We start from the raw sequence: 24,743 nt of genomic DNA on the forward strand, positions 1-24,743 counted from the left end.
AATACAGTATTGTTATGGGTTAATATAGAATCTTCCCTCTAATACAGTATTGTTATGGGTTAATATAGAATCTTCCTTCTAATACAGTATTGTTATGGGTTAATATAGAATCTTCCTTCTAATACAGTATTGTTATGGGTTAATATAGAATCTTCCTTCTAATACAGTATTGTTATGGGTTAATATAGAATCTTCCTTCTAATACAGTATTGTTATGGGTTAATATAGAATCTTCCTTCTAATACAGTATTGTTATGGGTTAATATAGAATCTTCCCTTTAATACAGTATTGTTATGGGTTAATATAGAATATTCCCTTCAAACAGTATTGTTATGGGTTAATATAGAATCTTCCCTTTAATACAGTATTGTTATGGGTTAATATAGAATCTTCCCCTAATACAGTATTGTTATGGGTTAATATAGAATCTTCCCTCTAATACAGTATTGTTATGGGTTAATATAGAATATTCCCTTTAATACAGTATTGTTATGGGTTAATATAGAATCTTCCCCTCATACAGTATTGTTATGGGCTAATATAGAATCTTCCCTCTAATACAGTATTGTTATGAGTTAATATAGAATCTTCCCTCTAATACAGTATTGTTATGGGTTAATATAGAATATTCCCTCTAATACAGTATTGTTATGGGTTAATATAGAATCTTCCCTCTAATACAGTATTGTTATGGGTTAATATAGAATCTTCCCTCTAATACAGTATTGTTATGGGTTAATATAGAATATTCCCTCTAATACAGTATTGTTATGTGTTAATATAGAATCTTCCCTCTAATACAGTATTGGTATTGTTGAAGGCCAGGCACAACTCTTTAATAGGGCAATTTTCTTCACCTTAATCATATTACAACTTTTACCAAATATTTGATGAAAATAAGCAAATTATGTGATTTCTCATTAAATATGCACCTATCTGCATTTCATGCATATCCACTTTTTCCAGACACTGGATGAAGTCAGCCTGGTTGAATTTTGTTAAGACATTCCATGACCGAACTTATACATAGCAGATTGTAGACAAATACTTTTTTCATCTTTCTATCTGTAAAATACTAAAGAAAGGTACGTAAAATATTGGCCATATATCACAACCCCCCGAGGTGCGTTATTGCTATTATAAACTGGTTACCAACGCAATTAGAGCAGTAAAAATAAATGTTTTGTCATGCCAGTGGTGTACGGTCTGATATACCACGGCTGTCAGCCAATCAATCATAAAGGGAAATAATACCCGATCTAGATTGCCCTTCAAGCAAATCAGAAACGAGTATTCAACAATGGCGTAGCATATATATATATATATATATATAAAGTATATAGTTCCGCTCCATTGCACATCATCCATTGTAAATTGTTTATACATCCGTATCATGCATAAAAGGTGATTCTGATTCCCTCTAATACTGTACTTTTATTGTTTAGTATAGTATCTCCAAGACAGGGATGATCTAATGCTATCATTTAATACCGTTTCTTTACCTCTACGGCGAAGACGAGGAAGATGAAGATGAGGACGTAGACGAGGTTCCTGTTGGTGAAGATGTAACGCAGGTAGGTGTTCCATGACGTCGTGTCGAACACGTTCTCGCGCTCGTCTGCAAAGCATTGCTGCAAACAGACAAAAGATACGTGTGGAATGAAACACTCGAACCTAGCTGTTCTTAGTGTTTTGTCTTCAAATGTCTCGGTTCAAACACTGGTGCACTTTCGGTGACGTCCCCTGGGCTATTCCTTGACCCTAACCCTAAACTTAACCTTTACCCTAACCTCCATGTGCTCATGAAGACTAGCAGTTACAGAGGAAAACATCCAACCTGCCTTGAACCCAACCAGCTCCCTTCACTGAACCTACCTCCATATCCTGCTCGTCCACATCCTCGCTGATGTCATAGACACTGTCTTTGGACAGGCGTCGTGCGTAGATGTCCAGCTCAGAGGCCAGCTCGCACTGCGGCGTGATGGACAGCTTCTTCCTGAAGGACGTCTGGAACTGCTCCCTCCTGCCCTCCCCCCGGGCGTTGGTGATGAACTGCAACACAGACTGGCGGCGCTGTCCGCTCAGGTGCTGCAGGCCATGATGGTACTGGTTCCCCCGCGGCAGCGACTCTTCAACCTACAATAAATAATAATATAACATATGCCATTTAGCGGATGCTTATTGGCAGACACACCTCATTTAGCGGATGTACCTGCAATCAAATCAATGGATCAGTCAGATGCACGGGACACAGCATCGTAGTGTACACAGCGCAATGAAATGCTTAGTTGAAATGCGAGCTCTCCTCTCAAACAGTAGAAAAACAGCGCAATAAGAATACTTTGAGCCGGTTCCCCAGACTCAAACTAAGCGTAGTCCTGGACTAAAAAGTATTTTCAACAGAGATTCTCCATTGAAAGCATTGCTTTGTCCAGGACTAAGCTTAGTCTGTGTGCAAGATACCTCCCCTCAGTCAAAGAAGATAAGTAGAGAAGCAGCCTCACCTGATCGTCCTCGGGCACCACTGAGAACTTCCTCTCTGACAGCTCTCGCACGGCATCCTCGATAGTGGTGGACCCGGGTGGAGGAGCCTGGGCTTTCTGGGGCCCCGCACCGATGAAGGAGAATTTACGGGCCGGCGCTAACGGATGAAGGATAATTGACTGTTTACGTTTTTCCGCTGCTGTGAGACCGTCGCCCCCGGCAACGGTGATGGCTTGAGGACCATCGTTTGTACAGATGATCGGTGGCGGGGGCTGACGGAAGGACTGGTGGATGGGTTCGGGGCCACGGAAGACGGCGGATTCATCGATAGAGACGCGTCGGAGGGTCTCGGTGAGGATGGAGCTGCGGCGTTCGGCGTTGATGTTGTCGTAGGCCTCCAGGCCCAGGAGCAGGGAGCTGAAGTCTGGTCTCTTGGCCTGCAGCTCGGAGAAGGAGCCGTAGAAGTAACACACTCCGTTGTGAAGCAGAAGGATCTTGTCCGCTCTCTTCAGGTGCTCCAGCTTACTAGTGACCACGATGCGAGTCTTGGAAGACATCAGTTTACACAGACACCTGGCAGGAGGAAATACATGTATCCTTTGTTTAGTTTATCAAACTTTACTTTAGGCATTTCTGTTCAATCATGTACTTGCCCTCATTTCTGGGTGGGAAGATGCTGATAACACAAACATCCGAAATTAGACCAAAGGTCATGAATGTCAGACAGGAAGTTATATTTCCACGAAAAGCCCTTTGATCGACCAAAATAACATCTCACCAACTAACCCAAGTTGTCACTAAGTCAAACACAACAAGAAAGACACAACCTTGACCTTACCCTTCTCTCCTCTCCTTAACCATTCACCCTGCTCATTCCACCCAGCCCAGACCAACCCTCCCCCATCCTCCAGGCCCCGGCCAATATGAAAGCCTCAGTGTTGAGCCACAGACAGACCTCTCAAAGATCTCTTTCTCAGTCACAATGTCCAGGTGGGTAAAAGGTGAATCCAGTAGGTAGAGGTCGGCGTCTTTATACACAGCTCTGTAATAGCACACACAAACACACAGAGAAACAAACACACGGAAACGTGAATGGAAAAAAAGTCATAAATTAAATAGGCCTTTAAATGAGGAAGTTAAGTCCCTGTGGGATTCAACTCAATTTAAGTGATACATTTACTATGACAATATAGCCAATCTGACAAATGTGTATTTTGTTAAGTGGGAGCAAATGGGCACCCAATACAATAAAACCAATAAATAATGAATATGTCGGAACATTGGAATATACAGTACCAGTGAAAAGTTTGGACACACCTACTCATTCAAGGGTTCACCTACTCATTCACCTACTCATTTCTTTATTTTCACTATTTTATACATTATAGAATAATAGTGAACATTTCAAAACTATGTAATAACACATATAGTAACTTTAAAAAAGTGTTAAACAAATCCAAATATATTTTATATTTGAGATTCCTCAAAGTAGCCAGCCATTGCCTTGATGACAGCTGTGCACAATCTTGGCATTCTCTCAACCAGTTTGATGGGGTAGTCACCTGGAATGCATTTCAATTAAAAGGTGTGCTTTCTTAAAAGTTAACTTGTGGAAGTGGCATCAAGGCAATGGGTGGCTACTTTTTAAAATCTCAAATATAAAATATATTTTGATTTATTTCACACTTTTTTTGGTTACTACATGATTCCATATGTGTTATTTCATAGTTTTGATGTATTCATTATTATTCTACAACATAGAAAATTGCAAAAATAAAGAAAACAGAAATAAAACAAATTAGACCATAGAACACCACGGTTACAGGAGCTGAACTAACAGTCAAATGAAGAAAAAATTAATAATATTGATTCGGGCATTTCATAGGGCATTATGACCATTAGGATGCACTATCCATGCATACATTGTCCCATAACAGCAGTCTCGTGGGCAAAACAATACAAGATGCAGTCTGCCTTCAAGAGTATCAAAATCAAATCCATTTTTTTTTGTCACATGCGCCGAATACAACAGTGAAATGCTTACTTACAAGCCCTTAATCAGCAATGTAGTTTTAAGAAAAATAAGTGTTAAGTAAAAAATATTGAACAAATAATTAAAGAGCAGCAGTAAAATAACAGTTGTGAGGCTATATACAGGGGGTACCGGTACAGAGTCAATCAATATGCGGGGGCGCCAGTTAAGGTAATTGAGGTAATATGTACATGTACTGTAGAGGGGTCAATGCAAATAGTCTTGTTAGACATTTGTTTAGCTGTTCAGGAGTCTTATGGCTTGGGGGTAGAAGCCTGTTTAGAAGCCTCTTGGACCTAAACTTGGTGCTCCCATACCGCTTGCCATGCGGTAGCAGAGAGAACAGTCTATGACTAGGGTGGCTGGAGTCTTTGACTATTTTTAGGGCCTTCCTCTGACACCGCCTGGTATAGAGGTCCTGGATGGCAGGAAGCTTGGCCCCAGTTATGAACTACCCTCTGTAGTGCCTTGCGGTCAGAGGCCGAGCAGTTGCCATACCAGGCAGTGATGCAACCGAGGATAGGCCTGGCCAGTATCCTCGCCCTCTGACCTCCACTTAGGGTCACCCCTCCCCGCATAAGGATCATCTACACCATGCTCTCGATGGTGTATAACCTTTTGAGGATCTGAGGACCCATGCCGAATCTTTTCAGTCTCCTGAGGAATAGGCTTTGTTGTGCCTTCTTCACGACTGTCTTGGTGTGTTTGGACCATGATAGTTTGTTGGTGATGTGGACACCAAGGATCTAGAAGCTCTCAACCTGCTCCACTACAGCCCTGTCGATAAGAATTGGGGTGTGCTCGGTTCTCCTTTTCCTGTAGTCATGTCACATTCCATTGACATTTCCATTTTAGAAAGTACTGTAAATATCGGAATATACACGATCCATGTATACACATAACAGCAGTCTCAAGGGCAAAACAACACAAGATGCATTCTTCCTTCAAGAGTATTATGTCACATTCCACTGACATTTCCGTGCTATAGCATTCCAAAGCCATAACACGAGTAATGACTTTAATAAAATCAACCACAGCGGTCTGCCAAGTACCGTATGTTATATATCTTCAGCGTTGAATGAGTGTTTCCACAGGTCGTACATGCTGAGAGACAGGTGTGTGTGTGTGTGTGTGTGTGTGTGTGCACCAGTACGTACCTGGCCAGGCCTATCCTCGCCCTCTGACCTCCACTTAGGGTCACCCCTCCCTCCATAAGGGGCGTCTTGTCTTTCTCCGGCAGCAAGGCCAGATCCTGAGGGGTGAGCAGGGGAGGGTTAGATAAATGTTTGAGACATAGACATGCACACCCACACACAAAAACAGAAACATGAAAGGTAGGGGAATTGGAATGTCAAAGCAGTAGTAAATGTATCGGGGAAAACAAAGAGAAAAGTTCAGTGTTAGTAGACATAACAGACTGAAATGTCAGCTACAAAAATATAAACAAACAGTTTGTTTATGTCGTTTACTCCTGAAAAAAGGATGTTAAAATGGGCACCGACTCAGTTCAACATCCCCTAGTTTCAGTCAAGTGTTTAAATGTGAAATAAAATAACCTGGGGCCTGGTTAAAAGATGATCTAAAGTACCGTGTGACAGTTCTACAAATGAGTTTTGCAAATCCAATTACTTTTTCATATTGGTATACAGCTGCAAAGCAATCAAATCACATGTACTTAAAGCTACAGTTAAGGCTTTAAGTACAGTAGCTGAAAGACAGAAAGGTGGAATTTCAAAAGTCTAATTCCACCACATCAAACATACCAAACAAGATACACTGAAACATCGAAAGAGTATGGAAAACTTCACAAATGCCCACTAAAAAACAACTTGTCATTTAGAAAACATCGATAGAAACATGTACTCTATTGTCAAAATTGACTACAAAGGTTAAATAGGATTTTTTGATAAAATATCGTTTTGTGAGACTTGTGGTCGTGACTGCATCGCAACGTAAGGTTGGGTTTGTTTCAAATCTGCCCACATGCCCACAGCAGACAACGCACAAGTAATCATCCATTTGGAGTGCAGCTGCAAGCAACCCAATCATAATGCCTGTGGTAAATTTAGATTGACTATGGGACTAGTTAGGGATGATCGGTTAATAACACAATGTACATGGGACAATATGTTGAAATTTGTTAAACATGTTATAATTTGTTAAAACATGTTAGAAATTGTTAAAACAAAATATAAATTGTAGAAATTCATATACAAATATTGAAAACATTTAAGGAGAAAACTCAATGAACAAAATATTGTCTCATTTATATTGTGTAATAATTTATTGATGGCTCCAAACTAGCCCCGGAGCGAGTCAAACCAACTTTGCCACTGTTGCACACCCGCCAGTTGAAGCTAATGGGAAAATCACAACCCGAAACCAACTCACGTTTGAATTCAGTCATGGCCGCTAGCATTAATTTTCGTAATGAACCAAATCTAAAAACGAGGCCAAATCAGGAAGTGCAGTCGCCCTTTAATAGCTAGATGATTTCAAACACAAATGTCTGAAACATGTAAACCAACATGTGAAAGAATGAATTTAGTCATACATAAAACCTCCTACCTTTATAAACGCTACTTCTGCTATCCAAATGGAAGGCATTGGGAATTAAGTTCAGAGGTTGTTTAACAGGTCGTAAAACACAGCAAGTGGAGAAAAGGCACCGTGTCTCACACTGACAAAAAAAAGCGTGGCTAGCGCTACAAGCTAACTATTCTCTCACCATAAACCTTGATTCTGGGTGCTGAGATTACAAGCTAGCTAACTGTTAACGTGCAAAATGATTGGGGTTTACAAGAAACAGCCCACACATGATCATTTTCTGGTCCTAGGATGGGTTGAAAAATAGACTGGAGCATGGTCACACAGTCTGATTCGTCTGGGAACACAGATGTCTTTCACAGGTGTCTCTTTATCCTCTCTGTCTCAGACCACGTATACCAGATTGCTTTTGTCATATTCTCTTTTGAGAGATGGAATATTCATGACTCCTCTGAAGTCACTCAGTTGTTGAGAGTTTGGATGCAGGTGAACATTACACAGTTACATAAGAGTTGAAAGGTCAGGTCAAAAGGTGCTCATTGGGAGCTGTCAAAGGGTTAAAAATAGGTGCATACAGTAGTGTTTGCTTCGAAACAGGCAACGACACACTTAGGCCTAGCACATCATCAGAGCTGTTCCGTAACGTCTTTTGTAACAGCCTTTTTCAACGCAGCGGTTTACTTCGCACTTATTGGGGGGCGGGCTGGCGCAGATTTCAAACAGTGCCTCAAGACGCCTCAGGTAACACACCATCCAAATGATCTGCGCCAAATCATCAATACCCCCAGGGCATGAGCGGTGCCCGTGTGCCACTAATCATTTTCACGCCTTCTCAGTGGTCTAAATGTAAAAAAACAATAAATGCTACTGCATAGTAGCTCTGTTGCACAGAGTTTTCTGGTCAGGTTACGTACACAGAGATAGACAGAAACACAGATTGACAATGAATGCTCTAGTCTAGTCTACATCCATGCTTGTGACTGAGCAAGCTGATATTCCGTCCCAATGACATAATGTGGGGTGTCCATGGCAACGGGAGTGTCAGGGACAGTAATCCAGTGACACCCTATGACATCTCAACTCCTCACAAAGGCTCCTGGGTAGACAGCCAGGTGGAACATATGAGTCAAGGGAGGAAAAGAGAACAGGGCTAGGAATGAGAGATGAGCAAGAGAACATGGGGAGGTAGAGAGAGTAGAAGAAAAATCAAATCTGGTAAAAAGAGGGGAGAAAAATATTTTTTTAAATGAACGTGGACGGAAATAAAGCAAAGACAGAGGAAAGCAGAAGTAGAGAAACATCCACCACGACAACGTCAAAGACCATACCCGAGACCAAAACAATTCTAACCAAGCTAACAGCCGAGACACAACATGACAGAGCGACAGCATATTTCCCTCCATCCGTACCTCCTCCAGCTGACAGGCCTTGATGACAGAGGTGTAGCGGAACTCGTCGTAGGTCAGGCCAAACAGGATGTTGTCACGGATGGTTCCGGGCATGATCCAGGAGGTCTGGGGGGAGAAGGAGATCCGCCCACTGTGTCTGATCTTCCCCTCCGACGGGACCAGCTCCCCCAGGATCATCATCAGCAGGGAACTCTGGGGTGGGGGGGACACAATATCCGAAGCGTCGAGCACAATACATGTGATGGGGTAAAATTGTGTGTTGATTTTTTTGGGGAAGTAATTCCCAGCACCATAAAGGAGATAAGCTTGGTGGTGTGTGTTAATCCTGTTGTGAAGGGAAGAAATGTCAGAAAACCTCTGAACACTATGGAGTAAAAATATGCAGAGAGGGGAGAGATACTGTATATGTGCATCCCTAATCTATGTACAACATTACGCCCTGGAGAGAGTGGAATAATACTGTATTCTATGATATGCTATTCATTTCAGCTCAAGGAAGGGATGGCGTGTAACTGTAGGTAGGGGGGCAGACACTCATCTCCAAACCTCGGACTGACTGCACTTTATAGCACCAGTAGAGGTGGAATTGAGGCATAGACACGAAGTGAGATATTTATAATATTAAGTCTTTCACTTTGTCTCAACATGTAATATATCTCAATCACATGAGGCTGGTGGCACCTTAATCGGGGAGGAGAGGCTCCTGGTAATGGCTGGAGCGGAATAGGTGGAATTGTATCCGATACATCAAACACATGGTTTCCATGTGTTGGATGCCTCTCTATTTGCTCGGTTCCAGACATTGGCACCGTCATAGGGTGCCACCTTTCCAACAACTCAGTTCATCGTATTTCTGCCCTGGTTGAGCTGCCCCGGTCAACTATAAGTGCTGTTATTGTGAAGTGGAAATGTCTAGGAGCAACAACGGCTCAGCTGCGAAGTGGTAGGCCACACAAGCTCACAGAATGGGACCGCTGAGTGCTGAAGCGCACAGCGCGTAAATATCGTCTGTCCTCGGTTGCAACACCCACTACAGAGTCCAAAACTGCCTCTGGAAGAAACTTCAGCAGAAGAACTGTTCGTTGGGAGCTTCATGAAATGGGTTTCCATGGTCGAGCAGCCGCACACAAGCCTAAGATCACCATGCACACTGCTACTTGCCCGAATGCATAGCGCCAACTGTAAGTTTGGTGGAGGAGGAATAATGGTCTGTGGCTGATTATCATGGTTCGGACTATGCCCCATAGTTCCAGCGAAGAGAAATCTTAACGCTACAGTGTGCTTCAACTTTGAGACAAGAGTTTGGGGAAGGCCCTTTCCTGTTTCAGCATGACAATGCCCCCATGCACAAACCAAGGACCATACATAAATGGTTTGTCGAGATCGGTGTGGAAGAACTTGAATGGCCTGCACAGAGCCCTGACCTCAACCCCATGTAACACTTTTGGGATGAATTGGAACGCCGACTGCGAACCAGGCCTAATCGCCCAACATCAGTGCCCGACCTTACTAATGCTCTTGTGGCTGAATGGAAGGAAGTTTACGCAGCAATGTTCCAGGATTTGCTGGAAAGCCTTCCCAGAAGAGTGGAGGCTGTTATTGCAGCAAAGAGGGGACCAATTAATGCCCATGTCCTCCTGTGTCTCAATAATATTATTAAGACACAGTATGACCCATTGAGAAATGAGGAGCCCACACCCCATCCACCCCTGTCATTGTTCCCAGACAGCGAGTGGTCATACCTTTCCTGAGCCTGCGGATCCTTAGTAAAGGGAAACATTGAAACACACTATGACATAGCGAGATATGAGAATCACACTTCAGCTACATTACATCTAAAGTGCACACTCTGTTGTGATGTTCCACCTGCTACACGGAAACCAAAGCATTTTAATTCACAAGATAGAATGGACGTGCGTGCATCAGCACTCAGGAATTGAACCTCTGCGAATCTTGAGCTTGGACGCTGCCATTGGAGGCGACCAACTCAAGCAGTAGCTTTTGCCGACTTAAAAGTAAGCATTCCCTCAATGGCTGATGGCCGATGGCAAAGCCGGACGCCCGATGGCTGTAGCGTAGCAGGGACGTTACAGGGACGTTACAGGGACGTTACAGGGACGTTACAGGGACTGCAGGGACTGCAGTTGGCACATTTACAGAAATGTTGATTCATGTACATTGTTCCTGCCAATTCAAATAAACAAAGGCAGCCGTCCAGCCCAGTGTTCCCAAACAGTGAGTGGTAGTGGTACCTTCCCAGAGCCGGTGGATCCAGCCACGGCCAGCATCTGTCCCTTCTCCAGGTACAGGCTGATGTTCTTGAGGACGGGTGTGACATACAGGTTTGTGAAGAACAACCCTGCGTCACCGTTAGGGTGTCCGTTAGCCTTGTTCTCCTGCTTGATTTTCTCAAAGAGCTCCCCGATACCCTGGAGAGGGGGAAGAGAGTAGGGTGTGAAAGAGAGACGGGGGTAGAGTGAGAGAGAGTGAGTGAGTGAGTGAGTGAGTGAGTGAGTGAGTGAGTGAGTGAGTGAGTGAGTGAGTGAGTGAGTGAGAGAGAGAGAGAGATATTACATTGAATTTTCTCTCATACAATATGACTAGACCAGCTTGTTTGCAAAAGTGAGCTCACATGCATACATTTCTGGCTGTAATAGGAATACTAATTGGGCATAAAATGGAAAACAGACTGGTGAGAAAATGCTATGATGAAGAGGCTTTACGCTGAAATGCGTCAGCCATCCGCCCGAGAACATTTTCAATATTCTGGGAATCACTGAGAAATAGGAGAAATAGGAGACTCTTGCCAGTATATTACTCAAATGTCATTATTGCCCCCTAATCCATCAGCTGTTGCTTATCTAAATTAGTGCACAGTGTCTGAACACAAATGATTTTCTGCCTACTTGGGATGGTCATAAAACGTATCCATAAAATGAAATACACTGCCTGTGACATTTCAAACTGATAATGTTACTCTGTGGTAATGAATTGCCTTTTTCCTAGATAGTAGTAGGATCATTCTCAGGAAGAATAGAATGCATACATACACCTGCACGCACGCACGCACGCACACACACACACGTACTTCATCCCAGGAGGCGGTCACATTCACCAACTCTATCTCAGTGGTGGTCAGGTTGTACTCCAATACTTTGTACTCCTCTTTGCAGAGGTACTCCTACAGGATAGACAATGGATAACAAAACAAGAACGTTATCTTGGCAACAACAAGTCAGGTCAATACACACACACACACACATTCACACACATGCACACACACACGTGCACACACATACACACGTGCACACACACACACACACATGTGCACACACACGTGCACACACACACACACACACACACACACACACACACACACACACACACACACACACACACACACACACACACACACACACACACACACACACACACACACACACACACACACACACCCTTATTCTGGGTATAAATATAAACAGTAGTGTAAGACGAACGCAAAGCATGTGTTGTCCGACTGTAGTGTCCTGTGCAGTATAAAGACTGAAGACCGAGAGGAATTACTGCTAAGATTGATACAACAACTGTACTGTGATGGCCTTTTTGGCTGAGGATGACATGTGTGTCTGTCTCTCTGTCTATTCCTTGATGTGCCTTTACGGCAAGGTGGTGTGAAGGGCATGTGTGTGTCTTGGGGTGCAGTTGGGGGGGCTGGGAAGGTTTTGGATTCCAGATGTTGGACTGAGAAGATGAGTCCAAAAAATCATGTACTCAAATACTCATGTATGTGAACCCAGGTCTGGTGTGGGTCTGCGGGTGTGTTTGTGTAAGCCAATTCCCTTGTCTTCTTTAGACATGATGTCAACAACATTAAAAATATAACGTAACTTACATAACCACCAGATGTAAATAAAAATAGCTCATTAACAAAACCAGAGTTATCATCAACCTATGTTAACAAGCACTCCTCTCCCCTCCACCTCCTCTTGACAAGTCTGTACATTCCACAGGCAAATGTACACTATATACAGTATCGATAACTATAACAGGTGCTCCTCCAACCCAACTCCATCTAACGTCTTCATTTAGTTTCCCCCCAATCCCAACCATTACAGCCCTCGACCAGACTTCACCCAAGCAAAATGCCCAATTTGACAATGACTCAAAGTTCCAGTGTACTGTACCACATCTAGATGAACCTTCAAATCCCATCCATCCTTCTCACCTCCCCCTGTCCTTCCCCCATTTCCCACTCCCTCATTTACTCCCATACCCATGTACACGAATCTGCCTCACCTCTATCTTTGTGACCAGCGCCAGCGTGTCATACCACATCTGTATGGAGCCGGGCAGCTGTCTGGTGAGGGTCATACGGAGCACCATGCAGTAGGAGGCAGTGGTGAAGATCCGCCTCAGGATAATGCCCTGTAGAGATCAGATTGAGATTGGACTTTATTAATCCCCATTGGGAGAATTCCATCGATTTCTAACCTCAATGTCAGAGTTTAACCTCAATGTCCAGCACAATGTCAGAGTTTAACCTCAATGTCCACCACAATGTCATTACATTACATTTACATTTAAGTCATTTAGCAGACGCTCTTATCCAGAGCGACTTACAAATTGATGCATTCACCTTATGACATCCAGTGGAACAGTAGTGCATCTAAATCTTTTAAGGGGGGTGAGAGGGATTACTTTATCCTATCCTAGGTATTCCTTAAAGAGGTGGGGTTTCAGGTGTCTCCGGAAGGTGGTGATTGACTCCGCTGTCCTGGCGTCATGAGGGAGTTTGTTCCACCATTGGGGGGCCAGAGCAGCGAACAGTTTTGACTGGGCTGAGCGGGAACTGTACTTCCACAGTGGTAGGGAGGCGAGCAGGCCAGAGGTGGATGAACGCAGTGCCCTTGTTTGGGTGTAGGGCCTGATCAGAGCCTGGAGGTACTGAGGTGCCGTTCCCCTCACAGCTCCGTAGGCAAGCACCATGGTCTTGTAGCGGATGCGAGCTTCAACTGGAAGCCAGTGGAGAGAGCGGAGGAGTGGGGTGACGTGAGAGAACTTGGGAAGGTTGAACACCAGACGGGCTGCGGCGTTCTGGATGAGTTGTAGGGGTTTAATGGCACAGGCAGGGAGCCCAGCCAACAGCGAGTTGCAGTAATCCAGACGGGAGATGACGAGTGCCTTGGGAAGCCCTACAGAGAGATCCTTGTTGAATACCTGCTCCAGAGCACTCAGGAACTCAGACTGGGGCGAAGGTTAACCTTCCAACAGGACAACGATCCTAAGCACATAGCCAAGACAACGCAGGAGTGGCTTCGGGACAAGTCTCTGAATGTCCTTGAGTGGATGCTCCCCATCCAACCTGACTGAGCTTGAGAGGATCTGCAGAGATGAATGGGAGAAAATCCCCAAACGCAGGTGTGCGAGTCCTAGAGCTTAGAGTAGTGTAGAGTCCTACCCAAGAAGACTCAAGGCTGTAATCGATTACAACTGTAATCGCTGCCAAAGGCGCTTCAACAAAGTACTGAGTTAAAGGGTCTTTTGTTTTATATATTTTTTTTGCAAAATAAATGTAAAACCAGTTTTTGCTTTGTCGTTATGGGCTATTGTGTGTAGGTTGATAAAACATTTTAATCAATTTTAGAACAAGGCTTTAATATAACAAAATGTGGGAATACTTTCCGAATGCAGTGTATGTGAAAATGGTGCACTTCCTTTATTAATCACCAAGTGGAAATTCATTGGTCGTGGTAAAAAACAAACAATACAAATACTCACCACATAAAAAACATCCCGAGTAAATTAAAAATGGATATAAATATACAAAGGCCAGTGGGAAAAGTACCTTGCTGAGGGCGTGTGGCACAATGGCTGACACGATGACCAGGATGGCAGAGAAGAAGTAGGAGGCGCTGTAGAAGTAACGCAGAGAACCAATCTTCCGCGTCAATGACATCTCATCCCTGTAAGAGGTAGGTGGGGGATTCATTTTATATAATACTTCCTATTACATAACCTCTCTTACGTTTGTATTTTAAATAATTTTCTAATTCATTAGAATTATTCGGTTTTCTCATTGAAAAAAACATAGTTTACGCCAAATTTGGACTAGACAAGGAAGCCAAGGTCACACGACGCCTTGTCAAAGGTCTTGACGCAGAGGCGCCAATAGGTGGACAGACATCAACAGGGGAAACCAATTATGTATTTAGGCCCCAATTCACCCAAATCAGACAGGGATTAAACATTGGCAATTGACTCAATGATTGACACAATGCAGGAGGGTTTCTCTGATTGGCTTTGTTTGTGAATGTCGTGTGTCATGATCATAGACGGAAATTAATCCTCCCTTTGAGCTTCGGCTCATATTTAATGGAATTGAAGTGAAAATATCTGGATGGGAATCTTATTTATTAATGAGAGTCACAGGTCATCTATCCCAGCTAACAGTTTTTGATTCCCAGAAGATCTCTGGTGGATGGGATAGTGTTCCTACCATGACCTTTCACCTCAGATTATTAGAGTTAGAGAAGGGATGGGCAACTCCAGTCCTCAGGTGCCTGACTGATGTCACACTTTTGCCCCAGCCCCAGTTAACACACATGACTCCAATAATTAATTAAACATGATCTTCAAACCACATTTGTCAAAGCAAGTCAGCCAAATCAGCTATGTTTTTCAAAAAGCCAGTAAATGAGGCTGAATGAACTGTTTAGCTGCCAGATGAACTATTTGGCTATGCTGATAGCCAGGTTTATTAGTGGTAAGGATTCACTCCATGGTGCTGAAAAGAAAGCTCTGCTGTTGGGACAGCTTTATGTGCAATTCAAAGTGCAATTCATGTACTGTTTAATATTGTGTTGTGTTTTGTTTTTTAGTGGCTTTACTGGCATGTATTGCACATTTGTTTTACCGTTTGCCCCACCAAGATTTACATTCTAAAATCAACACTGGTTATATAGCGAGTGTGCCCACTTTGGTATTGGCACATGCCCTTTAGTCAACATCTCGCAGATACCGTGCGGGTAGAGCCTGTTTAATGAGATTATTATGGACAAAAGAGCTAGATTATTTTTATTTGTCAAACGGCAGTCAAGCATCGACCATCCTGTCACCTGTATAAGACCCTCGACATTTATTGTAAAGTGACACAAATGTGAGCCCAATGCACGCTAATACTGTGGCCCCATCTAGGATGCCCAATAGGAATTTATTTAATTACTATTTAGAACACCAAAACTGGAATGACACACTCAGTAATGATTGCGCAAAAATCTTTGCGCAGAAAACGCCATGAAAACGCCTTTAGCTGGGCTTGGTGTGAGTTAACCCATGCTGGGCTTGGTGTGGGCTAGCCCGTGCTAGGCTTGGTGTGGGCTAGCCCATGCTGGGCTTGGTGTGGGCTAGCCCGTGCTGGGCTTGGTGTGGGCTGGCCCGTGTTGGGCTGGTGTGGGATTGGTGTGGGCTAGCCTGTGTTGGGCTTGTTGTTGGGTAGCCTGTGTCGGGCTGGTGTAGGCTAGCCAGTGCCCACATTGCCCACTGAATACCAACATGGGGCCAATGGAGTCATGTTTGCTGAATTGCCTTAAAAATTGCTCGTTAGGTCACTTGGCTCTGTTGATGTACAGCACTTGTCAAACTCATTCCACAGAGGGCCACGTGTCTGCAAGTTTTCATCAACCCTTGTATTCGATTGATGAATTAACGTCACCAACTAGTAAGGAACTCTCCTCACCTGGTTGTCTAGGCCTTAATTGAATGGAAAAAACAAAAACCTGCAGACACTCGGCCCGCCGTGGAGTATGACACCCCCGATGTACAGTATTAGGTTGTAGTTAGGTTATGGAGGGTTTTGTGTGTGTGTCTTACTGTCTGATGTTCTTGATGATGGTCTCCATCACCTCCTCCCAGCCGTAGGCCTTCACTGAGTGGATGTTCTCTACTATCTCTGAGGTCAGAGCCAGGCGACGACTGATCATCCCTGCTCTTTTCTGCCTGATTATAGGACCCCCCCCCCCACACACACACAAACACACACACACACACAAACACACACACACACAAACACACACACAAACACAGAATAAGACACGTACGTACACACACACACACCAGATGATACAATTCATTTCCAAGTTCAGAGAGATGGCTGAGGATAAACATCCAAACTTGATGGGTCTGCATGTTAATTAACCAGATTTATTCCTGGGTAAAAAGGTTTTTGTGCCGAATACACTGTGGTGTTATAGATGTCACGTTTATGGGCATGTCACAACAGTGTGTAGGAGGGAGATTCCAAGATGTGGGAAGTGTGAAGGAGGACATGTGGGACAGAGGAAGGTGTAGTTTTGGTGTGAACAGTTGTCAACTGTAGGGGTGCCCATGTTGCTGGGGATCAGAGGTGTCCGGTTCGAGAGAGGCAAGTTGAGGTGGCCAGGGTCAGAGTAGTGCAGAAGATATTGTATGCTGAGGCAGTGAAGAAAGCAGAGGAAGGTCGATCAAGGGTGAGGGATTCTGAGAGGATCCCTGTGAATAGTAGATTTGTGCCAGAACATTGGGACATGCCAATGAGTGATATATGTTTCAGTAAGGTTGGCTTCTTAGCGTTCAATAGCCATGGATATCAATTGTACCGCAGAGGTGGAACGTAAGTCACAGGAAATAGATGTTGTGGCGGCCGCTGCAGGGAAGTACTTGGGGGTACGAGATTTGACTTCAGAAGAGTTACAGGGCGTGTTGAGTGGTAGTGTCCGGTCCACACTGGTCTTGGCCTGGGGTAGGGTCAGATCGGGTTAAAGTAGTGGAATAAGGTCGTTTGCCCTTTTCCCATTTTCTATCACAAAGTTGAATGGATGTGTATTGTAGTTCAGTTGGGTGGCGCTAATGCAATATATTGGATGCCAACCGCCATTAAACTCCACCGAAGAAGAAGACTTTCCAGGCAGTGGGGAAAAAACCTTGTCAGTATTTATCAGTTTCTTTCTGTTATCTGTGTGTCCAATATCAAACGTGAGTAACCCGCCATATTGATTACACGTTTCTTAGCTATTTTGTGTCAATTGATGCGCATTTAACGATGCAATGTTGCTTACTAGTGGTAGAATGTTAGTCCAGTACCTACCTGTGAGGCCCCATCTTCTGTGAGAGGCAGGCCTGTACGATGCCCAGCAGGGTGAGGGCAGCCAGGGCACAGAAACCATTCACCTCGATCAGTTCCCAGATCAAACCCACACACAGGATACACTGCAGAGGGGTGATCCACACAAAGTGGGCCAGGCCAAGGCTCTGCAACACACATGAATGTATGAAGAGAGATGCAGCAACACAATACTGTTTGTAAAAGCTTTTAAGTGATATCAAACTCAACGGTGACGAAGACATGGATGTCTCGCGGTATGGTGGGTTATGCACATTGGGTCAACTTTGAGTAACACCTTAGTCTCCTGAATGTGTTTGGCATTCAGGCCCAAAGAGTCCCTTTCTGAGCACTTCTTCCATGGGTGAACATGTATGGAGAGTTTTGTTTCAATCAAAAGGAATGCTGTCAAAATGGGATTGAATTCAAATGTATTTACCCTGCCATGCCTGTCAGGTGGATGGATTGTCTTGGCAAAGGAGAGATGCTCACTGACAGGGATGTAAACAAATTTGTGAGCAACATTTTTTGAGAAATAAGCTTTTTTGTGTGTATAGAACATTTCTGGGACCTTTTATTTCAGCTCATGAAACCTGGGACCAACACTTTACATGTTATGTTTATATTTTTGTTCAGTGTATAAACGCAACATGCAAAAAGTGTTGGTCCCATGTTTCATGAGCTGAAATAAAAGATCCCAGAAATGTTCCATACGCACAAAAGGTTTACATCCCTGTTAGTGAGCATTTCTCCTTTTCCAAGATAATACGTCCAACTGACAGTTGTGGCATATCAAGAAACTGATTAAACAGCATGATCATTAAACAGGTGCACCTTGTGCTGGGGACAATAATGGCCACTCTAAAATGTGCAGTTTTGGCACATTGCCACTCTAAAAAAAGTGTAGGGGGATAAAGAATATGTACTTAAAGATATATGAATGAGTGATGGTACAGAGCGGCATAGGCAAGATACAGTAGATGGTATCGAGTACGGTATATACATATGAGATGCGTATGTAAACAAAGTGGCATAGTTAAAGTGGCTAGTGATACATGTATTACATAAAGATGCAGTAGATGATATAGAGTACAGTATATACGTATACATGTGAGATGAATAATGTAGGGTATGTAAACATTATATTAGGTAGCATTGTTTAAAGTGGCTAGTGATATATTTTACATAATTTCCCATCAATTCCCATTATTAAAGTGGCTGGAGTTGAGTCAGTGTGTTGGCAGCAGCCACTCAATGTTAGTGGTGGCTGTTTAACAGTCTGATGGCCTTGAGATAGAAGCTGTTTTTCAGTCTCTCGATCCCAGCTTTGATGCACCTGTACTGACCTCGCCTTCTGGATGATAGCGGGGTGAACAGGCAGTGGCTCGGGTGGTTGTTGTCCTTGATGATCTTTATGGCCTTCCTGTAACATCGGGTGGTGTAGGTGTCCTGGAGGGCAGGTAGTTTGTCCCCGGTGATGCGTTGTACAGACCTCACTACCCTCTGGAGAGCCTTACGGTTGTGGGCGGAGCAGTTGCCGTACCAGGCGGTGATACAGCCCGCCAGGATGCTCTCGATTGTGCATCTGTAGAAGTTTGTGAGTGCTTTTGGTGACAAGCCGAATTTCTTCAGCCTCCTGAGGTTGAAGAGGCGCTGCTGCGCCTTCTTCACGATGCTGTCTGTGTGGGTGAACCAATTCAGTTTGTCTGTGATGTGTATGCCGAGGAACTTAAAACATGCTACCCTCTCCACTACTGTTCCATCGATGTGGATAGGGGGGTGTTCCCTCTGCTGTTTCCTGAAGTCCACAATCATCTCCTTAGTTTTGTTGACGTTGAGTGTGAGGTTATTTTCCTGACACCACACTCCCTCACCTCCTCCCTGTAGGCCGTCTCGTCGTTGTTGGTAATCAAGCCTACCACTGTTGTGTCGTCCGCAAACTTGATGATTGAGTTGGAGGCGTGCGTGGCCACGCAGTCGTGGGTGAACAGGGAGTACAGGAGAGGGCTCAGAACGCCCCCTTGTGGGGCCCCAGTGTTGAGGATCAGCGGGGTGGAGATGTTGTTGCCTACCCTCACCACCTGGGGGCGGCCCGTCAGGAAGTCCAGTACCCAGTTGCACAGGGCGGGGTCGAGACCCAGGGTCTCGAGCTTGATGACGAGCTTGGAGGGTACTATGGTGTTAAATGCCGAGCTGTAGTCGATGAACAGCATTCTCACATAGGTATTCCTCTTGTCCAGATGGGTTAGGGCAGTGTGCAGTGTGGTTGAGATTGCATCGTCTGTGGACCTATTTGGGCGGTAAGCAAATTGGAGTGGGTCTAGGGTGTCAGGTAGGGTGGAGGTGATATGGTCCTTGACTAGTCTCTCAAAGCACTTCATGATGACGGAAGTGACGGTAGTCGTTTAGCTCAGTTACCTTAGCTTTCTTGGGAACAGGATCAACTGCAGACCCCTTGTAACCACGCCAGCCCAGGACCTCCACATCTGGCTTCTTCACCTCAGACCACGTGTAACCACACCAGCCCAGGACCTCCACATCTGGCTTCTTCACCTCAGACCACGTGTAACCACGCCAGCCCAGGACCTCCACATCCGGCTTCTTCACCTCAGACCACGTGTAACCACGCCAGCCCAGGACCTCCACATCCAGCTTCTTCACCTCAGACCACGTGTAACCACACCAGCCCAGGACCTCCACATCCAGCTTCTTCACCTCAGACCACGTGTAACCACGCCAGCCCAGGACCTCCACATCTGGCTTCTTCACCTCAGACCACGTGTAACCACACCAGCCCAGGACCTCCACATCCGGCTTCTTCACCTCAGACCACGTGTAACCACGCCAGCCCAGGACCTCCACATCCAGCTTCTTCACCTCAGACCACGTGTAACCACGCCAGCCCAGGACCTCCACATCCAGCTTCTTCACCTCAGACCACGTGTAACCACGCCAGCCCAGGACCTCCACATCTGGCTTCTTCACCTGCAGGATCATCTGAGACCAGCTACACGGACAGCTGATGTAACTTGGCTTTGCACAACCGAAGAATTTCTGCACAAACTGCCAGAAACCGTCTCAGGGAAGCTTATCTACGTGCTCGTCGTATTCACCAGGGTCTTGACCTGACTGAAGTTCAGCGTTGTAATCGACTTCAGTGGGCAAATGCTCACCTTCGATGGCCACTGGCACACTGGAGAAGTGTGCTCTTCACAGATGAATCATGGATTCAACTGTACAGGACAGATGTACAGGGGAGAGCGGTTTGCTGATGTCAACGTTGTGAACAGAGTGCCCAATGGTGGCAGTGGGGTTATGGTATGGGCAGGCATAAGCTAAGGACAACAAACTCAATGACATTTTATCAATGGCAATTTGAATGCACAGAGATACCGTGACGAGATCCTGAGGGCCATTGTCGTGTCATTCTTCCGCAGCCATCACCTCATGTTTCAGAATGATAATGCACGGCCCCATTTCACAAGGATCTGTACACAATTCCTGGAAGGTGAACATTTCCCAGTTCTACCATGGCCTACCACCAGACATGTCACTCATTGAGCATGTTTGAGATGCTCTGAATCGACGTGTACGACAGCGTGTTCCGGTTCCACCCAATATCCAGTAACTTCGCACATCCATTGAAGAGGAGTGGGACAACATTCCACAGGATAAAATGAACAGCCTGATCAAATCTACAGAATGAGATGTGTCGTGCTGCATGAGGCAAATGTTGGTCACACCAGATACTGACCAGTTTTCTGATCCCCACTCCTACCTTTATTTTTAAAAGGTATCTGTGACCATCTGTATTCCCAGACATGTGAAATCCATAGATTAGGAATTGATGAATTGATTTAAATGGACTGATTTCCTTTTATAAACTGTAACTCAGTAAAGCCTTTGAAATTGTCACATGTTGCGTTTTTATTATTTTGTTCAGTGTAAGTAAATTATTTGGGTCCTTAGTTCTCATCCATATTGTTGAGGTTAGGGTTAGTACAGCAGATGAGTTGGGTGGTTCTTACCTCATCCAGCTTGTTGAGGTGGGCTGACATCAGGCTGACTAGCTGACCTGTGCTGATCTTGTCCAGGACCCGGCTGGACAGCTTCAGAGTCTTGGGGGTTGAAGGTCAGGGGTTAGGACTGACACAAAGGGTTAAAAACGTGACACAGGAGAGGCTGCTGTGTGACACTAAGAGGCTGTAGCAGCTACATAGCTGCTCACCCTCACACCAGAGAGTGGCTACACTGAAGAGGGTGATGTGGATCTGCATGCATGCCTAGGTGGTGGCATGTCAGATGCACACAAACACTCACCACTTCCTCCTCACACACACCACTTCCCCCTCCCACACACACCACTTCCTCCCCACACACACCACTTCCCCCTCCCACACACACCACTTCCCCCCCCCACACACATTACTTCCTCCCCACACACACCACTTCCCCCTCCCACACACACCACTTACTCCCCACACACACACCACTTCCCCCTCCCACACACATCACTTCCTCCCCACACACACAACTTCCCCCTCCCACACACACCACTTCCCACTCCCACACACACCACTTTCCCCTCCCACACATACCTTCTTATAGATGAGGCTGAAGAGAGCGATGCGTATCTGCATGCCCAGGTGGTGCAGCCCAAAGATGGCTGGCTGCAGGAGCAGGAAGCGAGTGATGAAGAGAAGACTGAGACCCAGGGCCAGGTAGTAGCCCTGCTCCCGCTCTGGGGCATGAAAGGGGTCGAACGAGGCAATGATACGACCCAGGAGCTGGGGCTGCACTGCCTTTGACGCCTCCTGGAAGAAAAGAGAGAAAAATATATATATCTGTCATGCTATAATGATCAGTGTGTTCCTGAAAATCTGAAGTAGCCTGTATAATGAAAAACGTATCCAGTATGGGGGAGGTGTGCGGGGGGAAAAGGTTGCCCTACAAAACTGAATTTGGTGGCACTTTGACATCATATGATCTTAATGACATACCTTGATACCTCTGCTCTTAATCTCACATAAACCCTGAACTGATGGGCATTCCTAGAAGGTTCCATGGGGATCACCTCACACCACCAGGTTACGCAAGACCTGCTGCTGACGTCAAACTTCCTCACCGAGCGGAGGAAACTGGGATACTCACACGGCAGTGAAACATGCTTCTTCTCCATACTATGGTCATGCCGCTAATTCACTAGTAAGTACCACACAGGTACAGGACAGAACAGGCTAACAGCTAGCCTGGGTTGGGTTGAGGTCAGTTCCATTCCAGTTCCAATTCCCTCCAATTCAACAAAGTGAAGTTGAACTCAGTTCATGTGTTGAATGAGAAACTGACAAATGATCCCGTTTTAAAAAATTCTAGAATTGGAACGTCCATTTCCTTCCTGAATTGAAATGGAATTGACTGCACACACAACCCTATCAATGGTATAACACCCCTGCGGTCACAATATATGATCTGTTCTCATATGAGAGATCCTGTATGAGAGACAGATGCACTTCAAAGGGGCAAAATAACACTATAATAAGACCCAAACGGCAACCCACATTTTAAATACAAGGTTGTTCATCACCTGGTATCGTAGTAATAAAGTATGCAGGCCTTTATACCAATCGTGGCCGACTCCGGTTGTGGCGAGCCCACAATGTGTGCAGGCTTTCGCTCTAGCCAAGCTCTATGACACCCGATCAAATAGATCGTTATTCGGTTTTATATAGAGTTTGACTAATGTGGGTTAGTTAAACTAGAGCAACACATTTTCTTTTTAACTAACTGCAACCGTTGGACACCTGTGCTTCATGTGGAGAGATGGACTCACCCCAAAGTACAGCAGGATTCCGTAGAACACAAAAGGCCAGAGGAAACAACGGGAGAGCGCCCGCAGAAGCCGAGGCTTCTTCTTGGCCGATGCCACTTCTCGGTCCCATTCTCTACACCAGGAAAACAGAGAGGAGAAGTTAGAATCTATATGGAAAAACACACACACACACACACACACACACACACACACACACACACACACACACACACACACACACACACACACACACACACACACACACATTGGCTGACAGTAAAAGTAAAGTAGGGGCACATTGTTCAGGGTCCTGGTGTATAACCTGGGCACTTTGGCTGACTTGTTAAACGGAGTGCAGAGACCTTAACGAACGAGGGAGAAAGAGGTAAGAGATGTGGTAAGGTAAGAGACAAAATGTGAGAATTTGTGAGAAAAAGAGAGCGGAGGGAGGGAAAAAGGTAGAGAGGGGAGAAAAAAAGGTGATGAGAGAGAGACAGGGACAGAGAGAGAGAGAGAGACAGGGACAGAGAGAGAGAGAGAGAGAGAGACAGAGAGAGGGTAAGAGAATGTGTGATTGCACATGATAGACGGAGGGACCTTTAACAACATGTTAATTCAAGGTAAAGTTCAAATTCCCATGCAGCTACCAGCAGAATTTGGCAGATAAAAAAAAATCACATAATTCAGCATCTGGCCCTTTCAAAGGTCGACTTTCACGCCTATTTAAAGGGCTGCTGGCACACTTTACTGTGACACTGTCCCTACCCTCACCCCATAGTGGCCCAGCATGGGACATGGTTGTGTTTATCCAGGTCTCCGGTAGCCTCTGGAACTGCCGATCTGCGGCCAACAAGGCAGAGTTCATCTCAGCCTATGCCTCCCTCCAGTCCCTCGACTTCTTGGCACTGATGGAAACATGGATCACCACAGATAACACTGCTACTCCTACTGCTCTCTCTTCGTCCGCCCACGTGTTCTCGCACACCCCGAGAGCTTCTGGTCAGCGTTGTGGTGGCACCGGGATCCTCATCTCTCCCAAGTGGTCATTCTCTCTTTCTCCCCTTACCCATCTGTCTATCGCCTCCTTTGAATTCCATGCTGTCACAGTTACCAGCCCTTTCAAGCTTAACATCCTTATCATTTATCGCCCTCCAGGTTCCCTCTGAGAGTTCATCAATGAGCTTGATGCCTTGATAAGCTCCTTTCCTGAGGACGGCTCACCTCTCACAGTTCTGGGCGACTTTAACCTCCCCACGCCTACCTTTGACTCATTCCTCTCTGCCTCCTTCTTTCCACTCCTCTCCTCTTTTGACCTCACCCTCTCA

General features: G+C 45.2%; 1 protein-coding gene across 1 annotated transcript in view; it reads right to left on the reverse strand.

Annotated features, from left to right (window-relative positions):
• Window positions 1–24,743, reverse strand: part of LOC115109658 (cystic fibrosis transmembrane conductance regulator-like) — a 40,942-nt gene that overhangs the window by 11,617 nt on the left and 4,582 nt on the right. Inside the window, exons 3-17 of the mRNA XM_029634857.2 lie at window positions 23,440–23,551; window positions 22,208–22,423; window positions 21,638–21,727; window positions 17,595–17,758; window positions 16,343–16,468; window positions 14,319–14,436; window positions 12,770–12,898; window positions 11,562–11,654; window positions 10,726–10,902; window positions 8,474–8,665; window positions 5,675–5,769; window positions 3,441–3,527; window positions 2,506–3,058; window positions 1,877–2,137; window positions 1,504–1,632 (exon numbers count right to left, since the gene is read on the reverse strand). Coding sequence (XP_029490717.1) covers window positions 1,504–1,632; window positions 1,877–2,137; window positions 2,506–3,058; window positions 3,441–3,527; window positions 5,675–5,769; window positions 8,474–8,665; window positions 10,726–10,902; window positions 11,562–11,654; window positions 12,770–12,898; window positions 14,319–14,436; window positions 16,343–16,468; window positions 17,595–17,758; window positions 21,638–21,727; window positions 22,208–22,423; window positions 23,440–23,551 — 2,542 coding nt within the window. The remainder of the gene's footprint in view (window positions 1–1,503; window positions 1,633–1,876; window positions 2,138–2,505; window positions 3,059–3,440; window positions 3,528–5,674; window positions 5,770–8,473; window positions 8,666–10,725; window positions 10,903–11,561; window positions 11,655–12,769; window positions 12,899–14,318; window positions 14,437–16,342; window positions 16,469–17,594; window positions 17,759–21,637; window positions 21,728–22,207; window positions 22,424–23,439; window positions 23,552–24,743) is intronic.

The sequence above is a fragment of the Oncorhynchus nerka genome, linkage group LG25, assembly GCF_034236695.1.
Source record: "Oncorhynchus nerka isolate Pitt River linkage group LG25, Oner_Uvic_2.0, whole genome shotgun sequence".
Lineage (NCBI taxonomy): Eukaryota > Metazoa > Chordata > Actinopteri > Salmoniformes > Salmonidae > Oncorhynchus > Oncorhynchus nerka.